The 22785-nt window shown below is 34.9% G+C and overlaps 4 protein-coding genes across 5 annotated transcripts; 3 read left to right on the forward strand and 1 right to left on the reverse strand.

Moving 5' to 3' along the window:
• The first annotated feature begins 307 nt into the window (after positions 1 to 307).
• Positions 308 to 1107, forward strand: LOC117781334. Its single transcript, XM_034618077.1, has 2 exons — positions 308 to 394; positions 451 to 1107. The coding sequence occupies exons 1-2, from the start codon at positions 356 to 358 to the stop codon at positions 976 to 978; spliced, it is 567 nt and encodes a 188-aa protein (XP_034473968.1). The 5' UTR covers positions 308 to 355; the 3' UTR covers positions 979 to 1107.
• Positions 1108 to 1324: 217 nt separating this feature from the next.
• On the forward strand, positions 1325 to 2030 carry LOC117781354. Its single transcript, XM_034618101.1, has 2 exons — positions 1325 to 1409; positions 1469 to 2030. The coding sequence occupies exons 1-2, from the start codon at positions 1365 to 1367 to the stop codon at positions 1994 to 1996; spliced, it is 573 nt and encodes a 190-aa protein (XP_034473992.1). The 5' UTR covers positions 1325 to 1364; the 3' UTR covers positions 1997 to 2030.
• A 1544-nt stretch (positions 2031 to 3574) lies between these two features.
• Positions 3575 to 6579, reverse strand: LOC117780886 (trehalose-phosphate phosphatase). The gene is made up of 3 exons (XM_034617572.1): positions 6386 to 6579; positions 3932 to 4553; positions 3575 to 3870 (listed from the first exon to the last, which is right to left on the reverse strand). The coding sequence occupies exons 1-3, from the start codon at positions 6448 to 6450 to the stop codon at positions 3739 to 3741; spliced, it is 819 nt and encodes a 272-aa protein (XP_034473463.1). The 5' UTR covers positions 6451 to 6579; the 3' UTR covers positions 3575 to 3738.
• A 4639-nt stretch (positions 6580 to 11218) lies between these two features.
• On the forward strand, positions 11219 to 22550 carry LOC117780885 (ras-related and estrogen-regulated growth inhibitor). Of its 2 annotated transcripts, none has more exons than XM_034617570.1 (6): positions 11219 to 11661; positions 20582 to 20736; positions 20802 to 20938; positions 20995 to 21153; positions 21825 to 21992; positions 22052 to 22550. In XM_034617570.1, the coding sequence occupies exons 2-6, from the start codon at positions 20628 to 20630 to the stop codon at positions 22481 to 22483; spliced, it is 1005 nt and encodes a 334-aa protein (XP_034473461.1). In that variant the 5' UTR covers positions 11219 to 11661; positions 20582 to 20627; the 3' UTR covers positions 22484 to 22550. The 2 variants fall into 2 exon arrangements, with proteins under 2 accessions (XP_034473461.1, XP_034473462.1); XM_034617571.1 differs by having other exon boundaries at positions 11220 to 11661; positions 21840 to 21992.
• The last annotated feature ends 235 nt before the right edge of the window (positions 22551 to 22785 follow it).

Genomic DNA, 22785 nt, shown 5'->3' on the forward strand with positions numbered 1-22785 from the left:
TTGCAAAGGTGAATCGAAGTTTGTTTTTTGCCCTTAATACTTTTACTTTTCTGAAATCTTGATGTCTTAAGAAATAGAATTTTTCATTTCACTTGTCGTAAGTTGCAATGGTTCATCCATAATCTCCACAGAAAGGGGTCAAAAGTACTTTGTGTATAAAAAACACTACAGGCATACACAGTGAATATATGTTTGTGTGCATTCTTATGGAATTATCTTGTTTGCGGATTGTACATCGAGCTCGAAGCTGATAATTATATTTATATATTACACGGTTCCATTTTAAGACGATCACATCGTATATAAGCTGGTAAAATGACGTTACGCATTTAGTGTGTCGTTTGAATCTATAAAGATGCGTTTCGTGATCTTCCTAGTGAGCCTGGCTCTTTTGGTAAGTGTTCGAACGAATATGTAAGTTAGATGCCATAATACTTGAACTCTTTTCAGATCCTTGTGAGTGCTGATCCAATTAGGATTCTCAAGGATGATTTAAATCAGTCTGCTGAAAATACTGTGCTCCAGATCAATAGGATTATGGTTGATTCAACACTCGCCACAGCCGCTTTGATTGTGGAGTTTCGTTTGGCTGACCAAGCTGAAATCGAAAAGTTTCAAAATTTTACCCATGAATGGAAATCCCGGGATGTAGTTTTTGTACAGGATATCATCCAACTCGACGAATTCAGAAGACAATTTTTTAATCTCCTGCCTAAAGAATCAAAAGAACAACGTAGAAGCCTTTTAAACCAATATACGGGAGGAACCTATTCCCAATTGCAGGACAAAGTTTATGAATACGTAGCAGAGCAATACGAATCATTTAAGACCAAGGGCACCGAAATGATCCGTGTGGCCAAGGAAGCTGGAAATACTGACAAAAACATCGATATACTATTCGATAGGTTTGTTCAAGCAGAACGGTATCACCGAGAGAGCGACTTTAATAATTTACTCTCTTATCTCAAGAGAATATAGAATGGATTAATATAATGCTTATTCGTCATAATATAATATTGTAAGACATAAACAAATCAGTTTTTTGTATTCTCATCTGTACTACATATTATATTTTAATTAAATGAATTTGAGGTTTTTCACACACCATGGTTAATTTCTTAATTATTATATTTGTATTTTCACATTTCTGTATTCGTTCGCATTGCAAATTATGGAAAAACCCAAGTACTTTAATGTACGCGTTTTACATAGTACATTCCTACAGAGCTGTCTTGATTTCGAATTTTACAAAGAACGTGATGCGTATTAACATGTTTATATATTACATGGTTCCATTCTGATGAGCTTAAGTCGTATATAAGATGGTTAAATGGCGTTTCGAATTCAGTGTTCAGTTCAGACTAATGAAGATGCGTTTCATAATCGTCCAAGTTAGCCTCTCTTTTTTGGTTCGTAATCTAAGGGACATCAAGTTAGCAAGATTTCTTAATGATTGATCTCTTCCTAGATCCTTGTAAGTGCTTATTCAAATGGGAGTCTCAAGGATGACTTAAGGCAGGCTGCTGAAAATACTGCGTTTGTAATCAAAGTGCATGAGGCTGATTTAACATTTGGGACAGCCAAATCGATTGTCGACTCCAGAGTGGCTGATCATGTGGAAATCGAAAAGTTTCAAAATTTGATCAAGCAATGGATTCCTGCAAATGAAAGTTTTGTAATGAATGCTACGCAACTCGACGCATTTAAAACCAATTTTTATAATTTCCTGCCTAAAGTTTCAAAAGAAGAACTTGTGAGTCGGTTAGACCAATATACGAAAGGAGCTAACTCCGAAATGCAGTCCCTTGTAAAAGAACTCGTCGCAACTCAATATGACCAATTCAATATTCGGGCCACCGGATTGATACGTGTCGCTAAGGAAGCTGGATATATTGACAATAACATCGATATGCTATTCGATAAGTTTGTTCAAGCAGATAAATATCATAAGGCACACGACTTTAATAATTTACTGATTTATGTGAATGTCAAATAGATTGGATTAATGTTATGCTGATTAAAAAATTTTAATTTTTTTCTTTCTAGTATTTAAAGTTAAAAGTGTCTTATACTTATGAAATATATGGAAGCCCCAATTTGTGGTGCTTTCCTAAAAATATATAATAATAATTGAATTTATTCTAAATTGTAAATAATATTTGTTTAAATTTTGCTATAGAATTTGATAATTTGTTTTTATTCAGCTAGGTGGCAGTTGTGCAAAAGTTGAATCTAACGTAGTGAGCCAATGATATTGCTAAATATGTAGATACATTTAATATTTATTTTTATTCAAACGTAAATTATACTTTAATCCTGATCGAACAGTTTATATAAAGTACGTGCTATTTTTAATGATTAAATGAATAAGTGGTTTTTCCACAGGCTCTATAAACGATGGAAAAGTATTTCGTGTTACATGCGTATGGGAATTTCCACAGATCTGAATTGCTCGCAGATTGTACATAGAATAAATGCTAATAGCTGTATATATATATATTGCATGGTTCCATTTTGACAAGTTCAAATCTCAAGATCAGTGTTGCCAATTTAGCTATTTCCCCCCTAGATCTAGCGGGCTGCTCTTGGCAAATGCGGGATAAATTGTAAAATAGCGGCTAGCGGGCTATTAGCTATTTCCAAGCAAGGTGGAATCAACCAATACTGAAGAGATTGTGTTTCAAAACTCGAACGTCCACCTAATTAAGTGGTCCAAGAACGCAGACGTGGAAAGAGTCTTTAGTTAAATTGTCAATGTTTAACTAAATTTCGAAATAGAATTTCTGCTCAAACAATAAACTCCATTTTACACATTAGACACGAACTACGCAGGAAAGATGAATGCTGTCATAATTATGAAGTGCCAGAGGTATGCTTAAAAAAAATGGGGACCAATCAGACATACATAAGTTGGGACGCAGAAGACGACATGCTTGACGAACTTGAAAAGTTTTCAAAAATACTGTATTAGATCAATTAAAAATATCGCTTCACTACTCTAGCCTTTTTTTGTAGCTACACAGATAAAAAAAATGTTCTAAAATCACGATTTTGGTCTCAGAACTAAGATTTTTGTTCTAAAAAATGCGTCGAGTACATAAAATTCTTAAATTAAGAAAACATATCTTGATTTTAAGTACATTTCAAATATGACCAAGTTCTTATCCTAAAATTAAAATCAAACAATAAAAATAATAAAAATTTTTTTTTATACTTATAATTCTTTTCTTTTCTTTTAATTTTAATTTATTTACATTTTATTCTGTTTTACAATATTTTATAAATTCTATTTTAAATTGTTACGAGTGGAACTCGAACCGATTTTAAGATTTTTTAGATTAATAATATTAGTTTTTGTAATTTGGTCTTAAAATAATCTTATTTTAAGAACAAAATATTAAAGATGAATGTTCTTGATTTAGAAGTTGGTCTTTTTTTTTCAGTGTAAGAAAAGAGGTATTATAAATGTGATAACTGTGTAGACACACCGATTAACCGATTAAGAAAAGTAAAAACCAAAGTATAATATAACATTTCTTACGATTTTCAAAATGTTTGACTTAAAGCATCTTGATTCTTTTGGCGTTTTCAGTGAAATTCCATTGATTGGTTTTCATATATTATTTATAAAGTGGATAACGATATTTCTGGCTGACCAATTGCTCGGAAATAAAGCTATCTTTATTAAATTTCTACATTTCATTATATATTCACTAAGTTAAAAATTAATTAGAATGTCTAGACATAGACGCGAGCTATCCACCTGAGCAGATCGGTCATCACATTCTGTTCGGGCAAACGGAAATCCGCAAATGTTTGAACCTGTGCATCGGATGCAATGCGGAAGGAGCGACCCAAACCCTTGAGTACCTGAGTATGGAAAAGTCGAAGATTAGAAGCTTCTTCTAACTGGACACAACATCGGACTTACCCGCATGACATCCTCATCGGTGGTATCATCACCTGCGAAGACCACACGAACCTCCTCCGACCAGTTGTCGCCAAATTGGTTCTTCAGGATGTAGAGAGCTGCCTCGCCTTTATTCCAGTTAACTGGTGGCTTTGCCTCGATGGCCTCATGTGCTTGATTGGCCCGGAAACCGTGACGTTGACAAATCTGCACCGCCAGCTGCCTTTGCTCATCCTTCAGCTCATCTGGCGTCCCCTGATAATGATAGGTGACCGAGACACGCTTATCCTCCACCCAGGCGCCATTTTTCTCCAACTTCTGCTTCAGTTCCTTCACCATGGCCGTATAGTTCTTCTTGACGCTTGCAGGCAACTCGAAGTCGTGACGTGAACCATCTGGATACTCAATTTCCAGTCCATGATTGCCAGCATAAGTCACACCATCAATATTCACGTGCGTCTGCACATCCTTTAGACCCCGTCCCGAAATAATAGACAGAAATATTTGTGGATGGTTTGCCAACTTGCGGAGTATTTTCTCCAATTCCACGGACATTTTCGAGTTGGCGGGATTATTCACAAGAGGTGCCAAGGTGCCATCGAAGTCCATCAGAATAGCCAGCTTGTAGTTTGAGTTGAGATAGCTAGAAAATCGAGAGATAGTATAAAAATATATGCATTTCCAGGGTCGAGAATGCGACACTCGTACGTCTTTAAATGAAAAAAAAAAATGTCAAAAGCTTACATTTTCAAAAATGTTTTCTTACTTGTTTAATGCATTTTATCAACACTATTTTTATTATAAAATACAAGCTTTGAAGACTTGACATTTTCGAATTATTTATAGAAAACAATGCATCAAGAACGCGGCGAAAAATAGAAGGCACTTTTGACTTCATCTTGAAAAATGCGAAACTTGAATTAAAATATTCTTAATCCATAATAAAATAGTGTAGTTTTCATTTTAGGAATTATTTTGATTTGTAACTATAATTTTTTTATTTTACAATTTTTGTTAGTAATTGGTAATTCGACGATCGTGAACGTGGCAGAGTTTTCACCTAGTTTTTGACAAGAATTTTTTATCAAATTTTATTTAAAAAAACAAATTAATAGCTTCAATACTTAGAAATTTGACAATGATATTAATAATATGGATTACATGTTTAATAACAAAAATTATGCTGTTTGAGCTACTGCAATACATTTTTGGTTTTCGTTATTTGCCAAACATTGTCTAGGTACTTCTGGCACTCATCTGCATAAAAAGTTAGCAAATATGAAAAACAATACCATTTTGTTCCAATATGTCGAACTTACGATGGCGTATGGGAAACTAAATTAAAAGTTTCTCTAGTGCGAACGCACACAAATTTTTTTTTTTTTATTAAGTTAAGCGCAATTAACTTTCTTTAAATATTAATTTTTAGCTACTTTCTTCGACTGAATGAACAGTACTGAACAAAACTGCATTTTGGAGTCGCGAACGTGACACAGAAAATAGCAGGTGAAAGAAACTCCAAAATTTACTGTTTGTTGTGCTTTATCTCTATTTCTATTCTCGTATAAATGTGTTCTTGGTACTAAAATCTTGAAAGAAGGTTGCAAGCATAAAACGAATATATAATAAATAACAACGAAAACAAAACCAGCCAAAAAAAAAAATCATATTTGTGACAATATTTCACAACAAAATCAAAAATATGCTGTAAACTCATTATATTATTTCAATTCAAATATTTCTTTAACTATGTATATAAAAGATAAAGACATTTGTCTATCAACTTAAACAATTTTCGTCGTGGTTGACCTTTTTCTGGAAGTGCTCATATATGAGAACTAGTTTTGGGATTATTCAAGTATCGAAAGTAATTAAAATAATATGGGTGAACTTTATCACGATTGTAGAATATTCCAGATTTAGCTTATTTATAACAAGTGTAGTTATTCATAATAAAAGCAACCAATGTTTTTGTTTATTTTTAAATATGTTTTCTAAAGTTTATCAATGAAAATAAAAATAGTTTGGCTTAATAATAGTTAAAGCCTCTTTCCCTGTTTTCACTCATTTTGTTTCACTGTTAAATGTTTGTTTTGTTTTTGCTACAAATTGATAACAAACATACATTTAATAATGTACAACATTTTCAAATTTATAATTGTCAAACACTGTCAAAACCATTATAATAATAACAATTTTTTTTTAACTTGATATTATTGACTTGACTTTTAAATATTTTTATTTTTTCTCTGTGTATCAATTTGCTGCTATCTCTGGGCTGCTTCTCTTTCTGTCTCTCTCTTTCTCTCTCTCTCTCTCTCTCTCTCTCTCTTTTTTCCGCTCTTTCTCTGCCTGATCCGCGTTATCAATAAAATGCTTTTTACATGAATATCTCTCTCCAGCAAGGTCACAATAGTCATGATATTGACAATGACAGTGTTGATTATAATGATTATTTAATCACTCCTTACTTACCCTGGCATATTCTGCTCGAATTCCTCCAAACGACTGATAACAGGTGCAACTTGGTCCTTCGGCATATTATCAGCTGTTGTATAGATCCTTGTAGCACAAAAGAGGGTCAAAATGACTTGTAGTTGCAGTTGTTGTAGTATTTGCACTGAAATTTATAGGTTTTCTCGATGTAGCTAGTGTTGTTAACTAAGTGAGAGCTCAGCTGAAACTGTGAGTCGCTGGTATAGTGCGGTTTGCTTTTAAAATCGCCGTTTTTGTTATGCGTACTTCGTCTAGAGCTGATAACAAATCTGTCAGATTCTCAGCTAATCTCTCCAGACGAAAACAAATTTTTGTAGATACTTTCTCTTCCTCTCTCTTTCCATCTGTCTGTTTCTCGTTCTAAGTGCATCTTTGTATTTGATTTTTGTAATTGCTTTATGTCTGATCGGTTATCAGATCGTTACTTACCACTTGAATGTTCTACAAGATACTATTGTAAGCATACATGATTAACCCGACTTTTTATAACAGGTAGTCGCCGTTTTCCCAGATGAGTTTTTCGTTGTTTTCCTTTTTTGTTCTTTATGGGAGGGAAACAAAGGCTTCCATTACTCATTCTCCATTCCGTCGGTCATAGCTCTTAGTTCTCAGTGACTGTTGCCTGCAGCATTGGGGCATTGCGCCCTCGCCTCAAGTTCGCTTCGATAAACAATGCATTAATGCCATTAAAGTCTCAAAGTCCCCCACACAGTTAATTGCTCTCGTAATTTTCCATATTTTCGTCTTATAAGTGCTAATCCCATTTATATGTTACGTCTTGGCTGGGGTTGCACGTGGTTTAAGGTTTACCGTTTGTCCCTTTCCCTCGAATTGTGTTTGTGTTTTGTCACAAATACTTGCTACATGTTTGTCATCAATGAGATTAGTGGAGAAGCCTCTAAATATAGGCACAGCATGAAAATATTATAATCTGAGCTGGCCGTTGGGTGTTACGTGATTTCAGAGGCTGAGATCTGACTGTGATAAGGTCAACAAATTAAAAAAAAAAATTTCCATTTTATATTATATTTTTATTACTTATCAGCTATTGCTCCAAAATTTCTCAATATTTTCATTTCCCTTGAAATAAATAAGAGCTTTGAATCCCTTTTAAAATGGTCGTCTTCATATGAATTTTCCAGTTAGATAGATAAAGAAAGAGATTTCAATCACACCATAAAGTGAAATAATTTCTCAATAATTTCCGAATTTTATGTTTTCCAATTAAATTCGTAAAATTTTTTAAATTAAAAATTAAATTTTTTTTTAAAAGTTTAATTATGTTCAGGAGAACCTATAAAAATCATAAATATTGTAATGATTTTTATGTGTGCATTCCAAATTAAGTATGTGTCAGATTTCCAATAAAAATCACAAATTTTTTGTTGCCTCTTGTTATTGTATTCACCCACTATACAGGCTCATGGATCTGTGCATCACGTTTTTCGGATTGTTCGAATCCATTGGAAGCATGCCATGGACGCATGCATATGCTGCTACAATCCCCTGGACCCAGTCTGGGCCTGAACTAAGCCCCAGACCCCTGAGTATTGGCCAAACTGTTTACTCACGACATTTGCCAGCTTGATTTGGGAGTGCGGGAGAGACATCGGTAGCGCCTATCTAAAGTAAACAAGCGGCTCTCCTCACGAGTATATCCCACATATTGTCATTTACAGCCTCTGAGACTTTTATCGGTGTGCGCCATTTAGCATTACCTTAGTTAAAACCCAAACTAATCGGATGGCCGGGTAAACGCAAATAATTTGAGGCACAGCTGGAGTTTCTCTGGGTGTTAATGTTGTTTAATTAAATGACAATTACAAATATTGTAAACAAGTGTCTGGACAGCAGATACTCCAAAACCAGACAGTATTTGGAGAAATGGCATAGACTTAAACCACATGGTAGGTTAACAAAGATTATTGCTAGGTTAGCAACAAGGTTGAACTTATTAATAAATAAAATCTCTTTAATAAACTTATTTTCATTTAGTTTCCTATGAATCATTGTTGATTGAAATTCACTTTCGCTGATTTTCACTCACTTTTGACTTAATTACAATGATTACGTGTCACTTTTATTGACAATTTTCAAATCAACAACGTAATTTCTGTTTGGTTAGATGAGTTTGTAAACAATTTCTAAATGATCGCATATGTTGTTGAATTGCTTCGAAAGCTTTGAGAAGCTTTAATTTTGTGAGAGAATTGCTTGATCGTTTATGGTAACTATAAATAAACATTTCCATAAATATTCAATATGCTGAGTAGGTCAGAGAGCGAGACTTCTTAAATGCTTAGGTCCCATGGTATGAAATAAAAGCTTTTAGTTAAAAAAAATTATTATAAATATTTAAAGAAAAGAATTGCGCTTTATTTAATTTATCATATCTTTTTATAAATATTTAAAAAATTATGTTCTTGTTGCACTAGAAAGGTATAAATTTTGAAAACTGTTATAATAAGTTTTCCGATAAAAATATATTTAAATCTAATTTATCTATATATTTGTATGCAACATAAACTATTCTAAAATAACATTTCATCACTTGACCAAATACTTGTCTCATGCCTAAAGTAATATTTGACCTTGAGTTTGAAACGAATGTATCCGATTTAATAAATGTATTTACTACGGAAACATTTACAAGATTAATAAATTATCGTTATATCTCTCGTAAGAAATTTTAACAATTATCGCTTAAAAGTTTTCTTGACAGTTAATATTTGACAAATTAGTTATGCCCCGACCTTAAGACATCAAATAAACAAAGCAGATGATAAGTTATCGAATAGTGGTAAGAGTGGGGAAAGGGAAAGGGAAAGTGGAGTGTTCAACACCTTTTGGCTGTTGTTGATGCGTAAACAACACGAATGAAAAGTGACAGCAGCTATGACGACGATAGAATTTGACCTGAGAGGGTTAAAGGTAAAGGAGCAAAATAAAGGAACAAGGTAAGGACACTGACGCAGGCGACCATTGAGTTGCACGTGTAAGAGGGTTAAGTGGGGGCAAGCCGTTGCCTCAGGCAGCCAAGCGTAATGAATGCACATACACAAAGCCACACTCTCATACAGTGCCTTCAAAAATGAATGCTCATCCTGTGCCGTTGGCATTCTAACCTGTTGCCAATTGAGACTCAGTCGCTCAGAGGCGTTTGTCAAAAGCAATTAGAGACCAGAATCCGACCCAAACAGTTAACTAACAGGGACATTTACTAAGTGTACGACTATAAAATACCCTTTACTTCATTAATTATTAATAAAATTAAAAAAAGCATATTTTTATTGAACACTATGTGACTTGATTGCAAAAACTAGACTTAACAATGTAAGCTAAATATTAATATTTCGGCTTTTCGTATAAAATATCTATTTTTAACACCTCGGGCCCATTATTCATTGCAGTAATTTCTGCTTTTTGATACGTTTACAAATATTTAAAATTTAACAAAGTAATAAAGGTTTACTTTTAATTTATTTCTCACACTACTTGAATTTTGAGGGTTGAAAATCCATTAAAGTATTTCTTGCGGTTTGATTTTATATTAAAAATGTTGCAATTACTTTAATAAATTATTTAATAATATATATATATATATATATATATATTATATATATATATATATATTGATATTTAATTTAGACAATGAAATGTATAAAAATATTATGTGATTATAAAACCTCCGATATCAATGATTAGGCACTTCAGTGGATTTAAGTCCATACGTCCGACATTCAGTCATGCTGTTTAGATATTTGTATCTTTATGATAATTATGGTCGTAGGTGTCCTCCTCCTTCCATTAACTGCAAGTATACACAAACATATACACATGCTTATGCAAACAACAGGCACACGCACGTATCCTCCTCATACTCTTATGTGCCGCTATGGGTATTTCTGTAGAGCGTTGAACTCCCTCCACCTGATGTCAACAGGTTGCCTTCATGTTTACCATATCCCTGTATAAATATGGACAAGTAGAGGTGTTTACTTGCAATGTACGCGTGCGTGTGCGTAATTGTGTGGGTGTCACTGTGCCTCACTTAACATTAGTCAGAGGCTTCTAGAAAATAAATATTAAACATATGTGGCCTATAGTGCGATGAAGGTCAGCCAAGCAAAGCAACATCAATATTTATTATCTTAGTTTCTTACATTTATTATTATTATAATATTGTTCTTTCATTTAATTTACTCTTTCTATAATATTTTCTTTTTGAATTGCCGACCGTTAAACGATAGCGCATGTAAATGTTATAAGCACTGTTAAGTCCTCAGCTAGCTTATCAATCTGTTAACGGTCAGAGAGAACATAACAGACTGTTAACTAGTCAAAGATGCTGTCGCTTCAGCGATTATTTAGCTAGAAAACAGCTGAAACTAAAAGAAAATTTATTAAATTAATAAAAAAAAAAAAATTAAATGGTTATATGAATTTTGAGATAATAAATTTATGCAAAATATAAATATTAATTTAAAAGAATAAAATTAACAGATTAATATTCGTTTGTGTGTGTGTGTGTGAGTGTTAATGGTTTGTGTTTGTTTGAAGCAAGCTGTTGCTGTTGTTGCCGCTGCTGCTTCTGTTGCTGTCGCTGCGCTGCTGCTGCCGGCGTTTGGTTTGCTTGGTGTGTTTTTTTTGTTGGTTTTGCTGTTTCTGTTGTTTATTCGCCTTTTTGAACGCCAGCGCAACGGACGCGTCGACGCTTCGCCGCCAAACTCTCATTGTGAAATATTTTCGTGTTGTTGCCCGTTTGACGTGTTGTGGGCGTGTTGTGCACTTCCGTGTCGAACTCTTTTGCATTTCACAACTGCATGTGGGCGGGTTAGGGGGCGTTAAGAACGTTACGGTACTCATACCCGGCAATTGCGTGCTCTCGTTCTTTTACTCTCTCTCGTTTGGTTGATAGCGTCGCGCAGTCGCTTCGCGGTTTCCTTTTTGTCATCGTTGTTATTGTTATTGTCGGCTTTTTGCGAATTTACATTACTGTTTTACAATGACCTCCTGGCCGCGTCGCAATAAACACGCATCGGCATCGGAATTACATACAATACTTACTTGCCGCGAGGATAGTTCATACATGTTCATATAAAAGCATAATTGCTGCCTGCCTTTGGCTTAATACGTGATAGGAACTTAACCGTGAAGGTTCCTAAACTAAACAAACCTAATACAAAAAAGTAAAGGAAATACAATAAATTTCATTTTTCAAGTGTAAATAAATCATTTCCTGCTGCAGTCACACGGTGCGTATACTTGATTATTCGCCAAAGTGCGCGATCTAAAATAAATTCAACAATTTATATCAATTATATCAAACTCAATAGGCTTGCAAATAAACAACGCATAATTTAAAAATTATTTAATATGTTTTTTTTTTCGTAAATTTATAAACAATTAAAAGACAGAACAGTGGCATAGTAAAGGTCTTTGAGAGGGGGTTCCTTGTGTTTGATTAAAGTGAGCTATTTTTGTTTTTAATTACTGTGACATGAACGTAGCTTGGTATAAAATGAATAAATGGAGTCCCCGATTACTACCCCCAGTTTCGTCATAGATTGTTTATGTGCTCTAACACGCCAATGACCTCGAACTGCGAACATATTTTAACCAAATATATTTTTCCCAAACACACGCATTATTAGTTAGACATTTTCATACCCTGTAGTATTCAGTGTTGTTTGATATTGAAATTTGTGAACAGCATTAAAAAGCAATTAAGACTTTTTTTAAGTGCTCTCTATAAGCACAAAAATAATTTCAGCCTATTTCGTTTTATCTTTTTAATATATTCAAAACAAATGCTGAGAATATTTTGCCTTAATCTAATGGAAAAGTTTCAGGAATAAAGAAAACAAATATTATTGGTATTATGTGCCAAATGAGCGTATTAAATAATTATGCATTACAAAAAATAATGCATTTATTAAAATCTATTTAATAAGAAGCCAAAAAGACCTCCATAGAAATTCTAATACAAATACCATATTTATTAGATATGCAGCGACAATTTACAAAGTATTTCTTAGTTGAGCACTTCCAACTGCATTAGATCTTATTCTTTTGTATCTGGTTGTTAATCATTTTAATTAGCTTTAGATAGTTTTGTGTCTTTCCGACACGATGACTCTGAAAAATTTTAGAAAAAACAAAACAAAATAAAACAACAAATTTTGATGTGTGCGATGCGCGGCGTGTTGAGAGATTTGATTTGTTTGATTTGTTTTAAATACGTTTTAAATTTGTCTGCAAGGTCGGCAAAATAAGCAATAGCAACGAAAAAAAAAGTGAAAAGCGTATTTGATGCACAGTTTCGGTGGTCAGCATTGGGAGGGAAGGGAGATTGTGGCTAAGTGTTTGTCAAGAGCTCTAACATCCAGTAAATACTCGTATAATGAGGCGAATTGTGGGCAACCCACTGCTATAAAGCTACTTACTAGCTAATAACACCACCCAGCACTCACCCACCAACCCGTCAACCACACCCACAAAAGGCGCGCCGCTGGGCTGCCGGCCTTAACTTGTGGCTTTCACTTGAAAAGCCAACAACAAAAGCGTTACAATTTTATTGCCTTGCAACCGCAGACATTGTCATCGGGTGGGGCAGTGGCAGTGAAGCATGTGGGGCATGGCGTCTGGAGGTGCACCACTGGTGACAATCGCCGGCTCATAATTCATTGTTCATTGAGATTGAGTACCGCCTACTATGCTTTCTTTTACGAGCTGATCGTAAAGGCTTTGCAGACAAATGGGAAGCTACAAGTTATTGATATTCAAAGTACATGACGTATCCGACGTGTATGACGGCGACCCAACGGGGAAACGGCATAAAAGGCGAGAATATGCAGTAAAGGAAAAAATGCGACTAAAACGCTTCGAGGCACAATTGAGTTGAAAATTAACAAAGAAAATCGCTGGAAATCAATAAAAGACATAAACATTTCCTGAGATCTGATTTATGAAGTTATGGGGAATTTTATACGAAAATCATAAATGTTAATTCTATTATTGTGCACAACTTTAGATTATAGATAAACCTATTTATATATAAGTTGAAATAATGTACTTAAATTCAGCTTTAACTTAAATAGGGACATAAAAAACTCACGGATTTTTTTATACAGAGAAAAAAAAATTAGTGCTAATTTTTCTAAAATATTGTAAAATATTCTTGAACAGAAGTTTTGTTTTAAGAAAATATAAGTAAATTATATTGTTGGTTTCAATTTAGCTTAAAGATAACAGATGCAGATACATTTCCACAAAAATGTTCTAAGTTTTCCTTCCTATTACAAATACTCGTAATCCTCGCCGACTAAATACTTAGTTTTACCAACCATAAGGGCATAAACATTTGCTGTCATTTGGTTTAATAAGTTGTGAGGAATTTCAGTGGCAAAATGTGTAGGGTAATATTGTTATTACGCAGAAACAGTGGATTAAAGATAAGTCTAGTTATTAATTGCTAAGTATGTCATTATATTTTGATTGGGAATTTCCTTGGCGCATTGTGTAGGCTAAACATAATATTATGCAGAAATACAAATTAAAAATAATACTATTTATATAAAGAGATTGTAACATAATTTTAGTTGGAACTTAATAAAATTCAAGTACAGTTGCAAAGGTATTCCAAAATTTTAGTCAATTTTGTTAAGGATAAACTACGCAGCTTTAAGGTGCACAAACTTCCAGATAAGCCTGCTAAGCTATTTATTTTCACCATCCCTAGATGACAATCCTATACCAGACTAAGGGAGATGGGGTTGACTAGTTTTAGGCACGTGTTTCTCGCACTAAATAAAACAGGCAAAGCCAACAAACCACGTCTCACATACATTTTCATACGAGTGTGTGTGCGGTTGTGTGTGCTTATAATGTAGGTACTTGTGGTTTTTGTATCAAATTACTCACATTGTTCTTCAACACTGCCCATGAGTTAGCAACTTTAGCCCGATGGTCGCATTTTTTTTTTTTTTTAAGTTAAACGTCGCTTATCACTCACACTCTGTTTGAGTCTCTGTCTCTCTACCCCGTTCCATTGCCCACTCAACCGCCACCCTTATTTTGTACTCTGTGTTGCCCAAAAATTACATTTATGACGGTTGACTTGTATTTATGAGGCTTATTTAACAAGCCCTTGCTGCGATACGAAGCGTTACCATTGCCATTCAGTTTGAATGCGAGTCTTGAGTATCCTTTCTGAGCAATTCAACCCATTTATTTTTAATGTACTTTGTACTCTGGCGGAATTTCATATTAAGAAATATTCGATTTTACAGCTTCCCAGAAAATTATAAGAGAAAATTCTTAGCAATGCAGCTGATTACTAGTTTCCTTTTAGGTGAACTGAAGGCCGTTTGGAAGTTTGGAAGAAAATAAATAATAGTATTGATGAATTCAATCATAGTACTGAGTTTGCCGGACTCAATGGTTTCCTCCTATTGCGGGTTCTAGGAATCGAACTGCAATATTACATTTTTTAGTTATAATCATGGTTTTATTAAAAACTGCTTTCCTTTGCTTTATATGAAGCTTCAATTTGCTAAACTTAAACATTCTTTAATAAAATTACTGGGAATATTGCTACTACTAGCTTTATAAACACAATTTAGGAGCACTAAAATATTATTGCAGTCGACGCATTTTTTGAAGAAATATTCTTTGAAAAAACATCTTTGCCTTAAAATAATTTTTACAATTACTTTCAAGAGAATATTCGAATTTTTTGCTGTTTATCCTATTTATCCAATAGACAACAGAACTGCTAAAAAAGTAGCATTAAAGAGTATCTCAAAGTTTGCATCTATTCACATTTACTTGAATATTATATTTTGTTTTTATTTCGCTACTTACAAATTTCCCTCTTATTTTTTGTGGTTTTGTTTTTTTTTTTGGCTAATACCGTATTCAAGGTTCTGCAATACAGACGGTGCGTAGTTACTTTCACATCCCACATGGAAATGCGCGACAAAATAAATACATTGGGTACGTTGCAACAGTGTGAGGTGTGAGGATGGGAAAGGGGGACGGGGGAGTGAGAGTATTGTGGACGATGGAGGCTGACCGGCAACTCTTCGACGCGTCATACAGTCTAACAATATCGCATTTTTATTTTCAGGGACGAACAACCAATGGCAACAGTTGTGTGTATGAGTTGTTGCTGTTAATGTTGTCGATGGCTGGTAATGAAGTGAAATGACAAGCAACTACAACAACTCCAATAGTCATGAGTCGAGTCACAAGTGCTACGCTTCCCATGACCTTAGCCAAAGTGGAAGCGGAATTGCTTTGCTGTCATGACAACCCACGAGCATACAGTACTAGTTGTTGTTGTTGCTATTGCTGTTTACTTGTTATACCCTGATCCCAAAAATAGGCATAAAAGGGTATAATGTGTTTGGCAGAATGTATGTAACAGGCAGTACGAGGCGTGGCAGAACCCATAAAGTATATATATTCTTGTTCAGGATCAACAGCCGAGTCGATTGAGCCATGTCCGTCTATCCGTCTGTCTGTCCGTCTGTTTGAACGCGTCGATTTGAGAGACCATAAGAGCTAGAGACTTCAAACTTGGTATGTAGGCTCCTCTATATTGCAGGTACATCAAGTTTGCCTGTTTTTTGGATCGGACCACAATATCATATAGCTGCCATAGAAATGTTAGTTCGAAAATGAAGTTTTGGTATGAAAAAATTTTTGCATCTGGGCTGGTATTATACATCCTGACCAAGTTTGGTTCAAATCAGTCTACTATATCATATAGCTGCCATAGGGACGCTCAGTCTAAAAATTAAGTATTAGTATGAAAAAGTTTTTTTTGTTTTTTATAATATATTAACCACACTGATAGAATATGCATTAACCTTGGTACATCTTGACCGAAGTTCGTTAAAATCGGTCCACTATATCATATAGCTGTCATTGGACCGATCGGTCAAAATCAAGTTTTAATAAGAAAAAGTATTTTGTTTTTTGAGACATCTTAGCCAAACTGATGGAATATGCATCTGGGCTGGTATTATACATCCTGACCAAGTTTGGCTCGAATCAGTCTACTATATTATATAGCTGCCATAGGAACAATCGTTCGAAAATCAACTTTTATTACAGAGTACCTGGGCACCGGTCGAGCGTGCTCGACTATAGGCGCACCTCACCGCGAGCGAATTGATCAGGGGGCGGAGCCCCCTTGTTGTTGCTATCATTATTGTTTTTCTGATGTTTTTGTTATTGGTCAGTGGTTAGGTTGATTTATTTTCTATGGAATTTTAAGCAGTATAATCATCAATTGTGGCAAAGGTACGACACGTGCTAGGCAACGAGAGGCGCATTTTGTGGCATGGCAAGTGTAACCCAATCTCAACTCAATTTCCACAAAATGTAGCACGCAATAAGTTTTAATAAACATAAACAGTTCAACAACCCCATTTCAGCCGCTCTCTGTCCCCAACCCCCCCGTCTCTGCAAATACTGACCGAACTTCTGCTCCTTCTTTATTTCTGCCTCTTCTCTGTACAGTTCTTAAACAAGTTTTGAATTCAATGTCTATGCCAAGGTCTCTACGGTCACTGGTCCTTAATATATGCTCACAAGGTGTTGTTCACATTAGGGTGCTTCGTAAGCAACTGTTATAAAAAAAAATTAATATGTTTTATGACAATTTCTAAGATTGTTATCATTTAAAGAAAATGGTTGATATTAAAATATGCTTTACAAGAATCTTTTTTAAAAAAAGTTTTTCTAACTTAATGTTCAAAAAATTCGATAGCTGCTGTTGAGTTACATTTTCTTGCTAATTTTTTTTATGCGTATTATACATTTATATAAAAATCCTTGGCAATTTAATTCAATTGCTGAATTTTTTATTTTTTTCTATTTTTTCTTTTGTATATAACATTACGGTGCTTCGCAAGCAATTTTAGTTCACAAATTTTTGTCGCTTTATTACTATTTGCAGTCGATTAGTCTTTTATTTTCTTATCCTTAACTCCTTTACTATTTGAACTATTTTTTGCACCTTGTAATGTGAATCAGAGAGTTATATAAATATACTAAATCTTGTTATAAGTTAATTGAATGGGCCTCTTAAATTTTCTAGTTGGAGGAGGCTAGCTTTACATTTTGAATATTTTTCACTTAATATAAATCAACGTCCTGAGCTTAAAGTACTGAAATGTAGTGAATTTTGAAATATTAATTAGTATAAAAGTTATTTTAAGTCTATTATCGGTGATATAAAACAGATGAAAAATGTTATATTGAAATAAAGTAATTTAAGTATTTATCTATGCCTTTTTCTCAATTTATTTACTTAATTTACTTTACAAAAATACTCCCAGCTGTTACTGATTTCGTTTTTTAGTCTTTTGTTTCTATAAACCAGAGTTGTTAGCTGGCGTGCTGCCTAAGATTTTCTTTTCCCTTCTCTCATGAGTACCCCTACTGCTTAAGGATGGCATATAACGTGCGTTAGAGCTCATTAGTGAGCGTCACAGTTGCTGGCTTTGCTTACACCTTGCTTGGCGGCACCACCCGACTTGTAGCCATCCACAGCTGTTGGTAGCTTTTGCATCTCTTGAGATTTTCAACTAGGGACAACAGCGTGTGAAAATCCACATGTAGCTAAACAAAAGAAAATCGCAGTAATTAAATCGAAATCAAAATCGAAACAAAACAAAAGTTTCTTCCCAGCAGCAGACGCAACTCAGACGACGATGTAATGACTAATGGACCAAAGTTCTTTTTTTGGGACCGTCTTTAAGGCTACGGCAACACAACCACTTGATGCACAATGCTTGTAGTATACGCGTTATGGCCATGACTGCCACTCGATGTGCTACGTATACGCCATGTTGCGTTGCAGGAAATTTGTTCATTAGGCACGCACAGCTTCATAGCGGTCTCCATGTTTCCATGGCATCTTTGGCAATCGCTTTGTTTGAGCTACAAATCCACCTAATTAAAATCTACGCAGCAAATTGAAAGGTAAAGTCTGGCCAGAATGTTTCATGTCGGGTTACGTTTGTTTTGCCCTGACCTGGACTACCCAGAACCTGGACTACCCAGAACTTGTAGCTTGTGGCATAATCAGCATGCATGCGGCTGTCGCCTTTTCCTGATGAATATTTATCAGCACAGCAGACATTCATACTTCTATATACATACAGATGACTCTCTTTCCGTCCCTCTCCCTTTCTCTTTCTCTTTCTGTGTGTATTTTTGTATTCGCAATGCACAAATATGAACACAAGCTTTTGAGCTGTGTGCGTACAGTAGCAAAAGTAATTATAATACTCTATCATAGAATACATTCAATAAGTTTATGTTGAAAATTAATTTTTTTTATTTTTATCAAAATGAGTCTATTATAAACAATTATTAAATTGAATAGGAAGACATTAACTGATTTACTTCTTAAAATAAATAGAATATTACATCTATTTATAAATCTATGTTTAATATATATGTTTTTTATACCTTGTTGCAATGATAAAGGAGGAAGTCCTTATAAGCGTTTTGCGAATAAAGCAACTCTTAAACCTTAAAAAACAGCTATTCTCCTCGATCTATTGTTTTCATAACATTTCGATTTTTTTTTATTCCGTATCAAAATTCCTCGAACAAGCTTAAAGTGTATACAAAATTCGGTTTGTTGCAAAAGAGTTACCGGGCATATTCATTGTATACGTGTTGGCTGGATAAACAGTCGGAGTATTCCATAAAGACTTAACTCGAAACATGAAATGTCCACATGCACTTGATGGCCATAATCGAGGGGTACTTGTGCATTGGGAGAGTGAAACATTTGACTCAAGTGATAATTGATATTTTACGAGTATTGCATTTACTTATTTTGAAGTGCAAGTAATCTGCCGATAATTGTCGGGGTGTGTTGATTATAATAATCAACATTATGATGAAGATAAAGTCCCTGGCCATGTCCCTGGCAATGGACTTAGCTATGGCTATGACTTTGGCTCTAGCTCTAACTGTGACTCAGACCCTGAGACGACGCGACGCAAAAAGTGTCCAATAAATGTTTCATAGTTGTCGTTGTCGCTGACATTTTTGACCTTATCAGAAGCACAAACAAGCACACACACGTCGATCTATCTGTATATGTATATATATGTTTGTGAGGGAGCTATAAAACACAGGCACACACACACTTTGTTGTCTTTTGTGTTGCGCCTTGGCGTATGCTGTAAAATATTCACTCGTCTTTTGTTGCCGACGCTTAAAAGTATGCAATATTGCTGGCAAGTGGAGCCGAAAATATGCGGCCAGGTCTTGTCTGGATCTTTCTGGTTTAGGTGGGTCGACAGCTCCCAATAAGGATTACAAGCAGCCAAGCTATGCAACAAATAAAAAACATGCAAATAAGCAACAATTTAGCATGATAGTCTATAGTACACCCTGATATTTATGATATTCTATTTGCATGAAATGTGTAATGTAGGATGACAAAGCGAAAGTGGAAACTAAATCAAAGCATCACACAGCTGGTAGGAAATTTCGCCTTAGAGGTGATATCGACTGTGATTTCGCACAGGGGTGTTCCGGAAATACAAACGAACCGAAAAACCAACCAAAATCACATACATTTTTGGTTGGCTTATCAACTTTTGTCGAATTGTCGGAAAAAATCTTTAACATATCAATCTGGAAATATCACACTTTTAAGTTAAAGTGATAAAATGGTGAATACATTTTTGAAATCCGACAAAATAGGAAGTGAAAACCTGAATATTTCAACAACATAAATAGCTGGAAGTTTGAATCGGACTGCTAAATGAATCTGTATGATGTTAAACTTATATTAATTTAAAATAATTATATTTTTAATTATTAACTAATCATGTTTTATGTAGTTACATTTTCATTTTAACATACAACTAAACGGCGCTAAATGTCAAGTCAATGGACGATTTTTGATTGAAGTTATCTTTAAAATTAAAATTTTCAACATTTAAGGAAGTTTTACAAGACAAATGAATAAAACAGAGACAGTCCAAAGAACCTCTCTTTGCTCTGCCTAAATACCCTCACACAACATTCTAGGGTATCAAAAAAGGTTCTGTCAATCAAACGAAGCAGACGCATTGTGTCAGCATAAACCAAAGACTTGTCTCAGCTGAATCCCTCTCTCACATCTTTTTGCAGAACCCAACAATAGTTCGTGCTCATCTATTTTTCTTACTGGACTGAAATGAACGCCACCTCGCCAAAGTCCTCGCTGGTCAAGCTGGGCCTGCATACCAATAAACAAAAGACACTGAAGGTCATGGTGCTGGGTCAAAGTGGTGTGGGCAAAACGGGTAAGTATCAAGTTAAGTAATAATAGGCCAGACATGGCTTCTACTCACTCTTTCCGCTCTATTAGCCATGGTGGTGCGCTTTATAACCCGCCGATTTATTGGAGAATATGATCCAAATTTGGAGAAAATTTATAGCTGCCAAACAACGCTGGACAATGAAGCGATACAGTTTGACATTCTCGATGCCACTGGGCAGCTGCATGTAAGTAAATACCCTGTACTTATCTAGATGCAAAACTGAGGGTTGCTGATTTACAGGAACTGGATGGTGTAAGCCTGGAGTCAAATATACGTTGGGCAGACGCATTTATACTCGTTTACTCCATCACTGATAAGTGCTCCTTTGACGAGTGCAGTCGTCTGAAGTTTCTCATCAACTACAACAAACGAAGACGCAAATTGGGTTCCACCAGCAAGGTGAGTTTTTTTTTAAAGAATATTCGAGCTTACTGTATTGAGTTTTGATAGTCTTTCGGGTCCGAATTGATCCACGCAAATAAATCATTTATTTGAAAAGTTTACTCTGATTTTTTAAATAGATAAATAAATTATGACTTCTTTAAAACATTTCTTTTAAAATTTACTTTTCACGTTTTTACAATTTTTTGTTTGTTTTCATATCTATCGTCAACTAAGCATGGAATACTAGTAGTTATAATTATAATAAGAAAGATTTTATGTAATAATTAATTTTTAAAAAATTGTATCAGCTATGCTAAATTTTTATACATAACAATCTCATTAAATTTTTCGAATATTTCAAGAAGTTAAAGGTTATAAGAAAATTTGATTCTTATTTAAGTTTCATTTTCATTTATTTATGATAATTAAGTTAAAAATTAATAAATGAACTGGAATGCCCTTTTTCATAGCAAAGCTAGTTTGTAATATATATATAAAAACATGATTCAATTCAGTCTTCTTTTCGGTGTTATATAATTTAAGCAAATTAGTATTAGGCTTCATTAAACATTTTGTTTGTATCCAAACTTCGATAAACGAAACATCAGCTTAATATTGAATAGACTTGACAATGTATGGATCAGTTTGCTCAAGTTGCAATATTTTTTAACACCACTAAGTTCCAGTTATCATTCTTCCAGGATTATACGTTGGATATACCCGTCATACTCGTGGGCAATAAGACAGATCAGACTGGCGATCGCATGGTCAATCTGGATGAGGGACAACGACGATTTCGTGAGCTCTCCTGTGCCTGCTTTCATGAGATTTCAGTTAGGGAGAGCGTTGATCAGGTAAATATTAATATATATTAATTATTAATTTTGATTTAAGTTACAAAATTTCTTTACAGGTGCAGAATGTGTTCCGCGATGTGTTTCGCTTTTGGCGTGTGTTCACCAAATTTCCAAAGCTCAAACGTTCCACCAGCGATGTGGCCCATGCCGCCAATGGCATCTTAACACCAGACTCCGGTTCCTGCTCCTTTTACGATTCGACGCCCTTGGGCGTGGCACGTCGCTCGTTTCTAGTCATTGGCAGCGCTGGCCAAGAGGAGAGCAGCGGGGATCATACGGAATCCACGGATGACATTGCCAGCAGCAGTCTGGGCAGCTCCCGCAGCGATATCGATGCTCCGTTTCGTAATCGTGCCTCCACCGATGGCACCTTGTTGTCCAGACCGAGACGTTGGCGTTATCCGCCGCCAGGATGCTTATTGCCACACACGAATCGGGTGGAGCGTCGCATGAGCATCTCGACGAGGGGCAGCAATGCCAGCTACTGACCTGACTTCGATTTGGTTTAGTTAGTCCAATTGTTCCGCCAAATATATTTATAGCTAATTGTTGAAAGCCTCAAAGATATTTTATTTTTTCCATTGATTGCAGCATAATAATATGACTCCTGGCACTTTGCTTGTGAGTTGGCGAGCATACACAATAAAAGTAGGTAAGAAAGGTATTTTAAAAGGGTATACTTCTAAATATAACAGACCCAAGAAGGCATCTATAACTCTATAAGGAACAGTCGGAGTTCTATTCAATAAAGTAAATAATTTGATTTTAAAATGTTATTATAGCATTGTGT

This window comes from Drosophila innubila (assembly GCF_004354385.1).
Source record: "Drosophila innubila isolate TH190305 chromosome 2L unlocalized genomic scaffold, UK_Dinn_1.0 4_B_2L, whole genome shotgun sequence".
Taxonomy (NCBI): Eukaryota; Metazoa; Arthropoda; class Insecta; order Diptera; family Drosophilidae; genus Drosophila; species Drosophila innubila.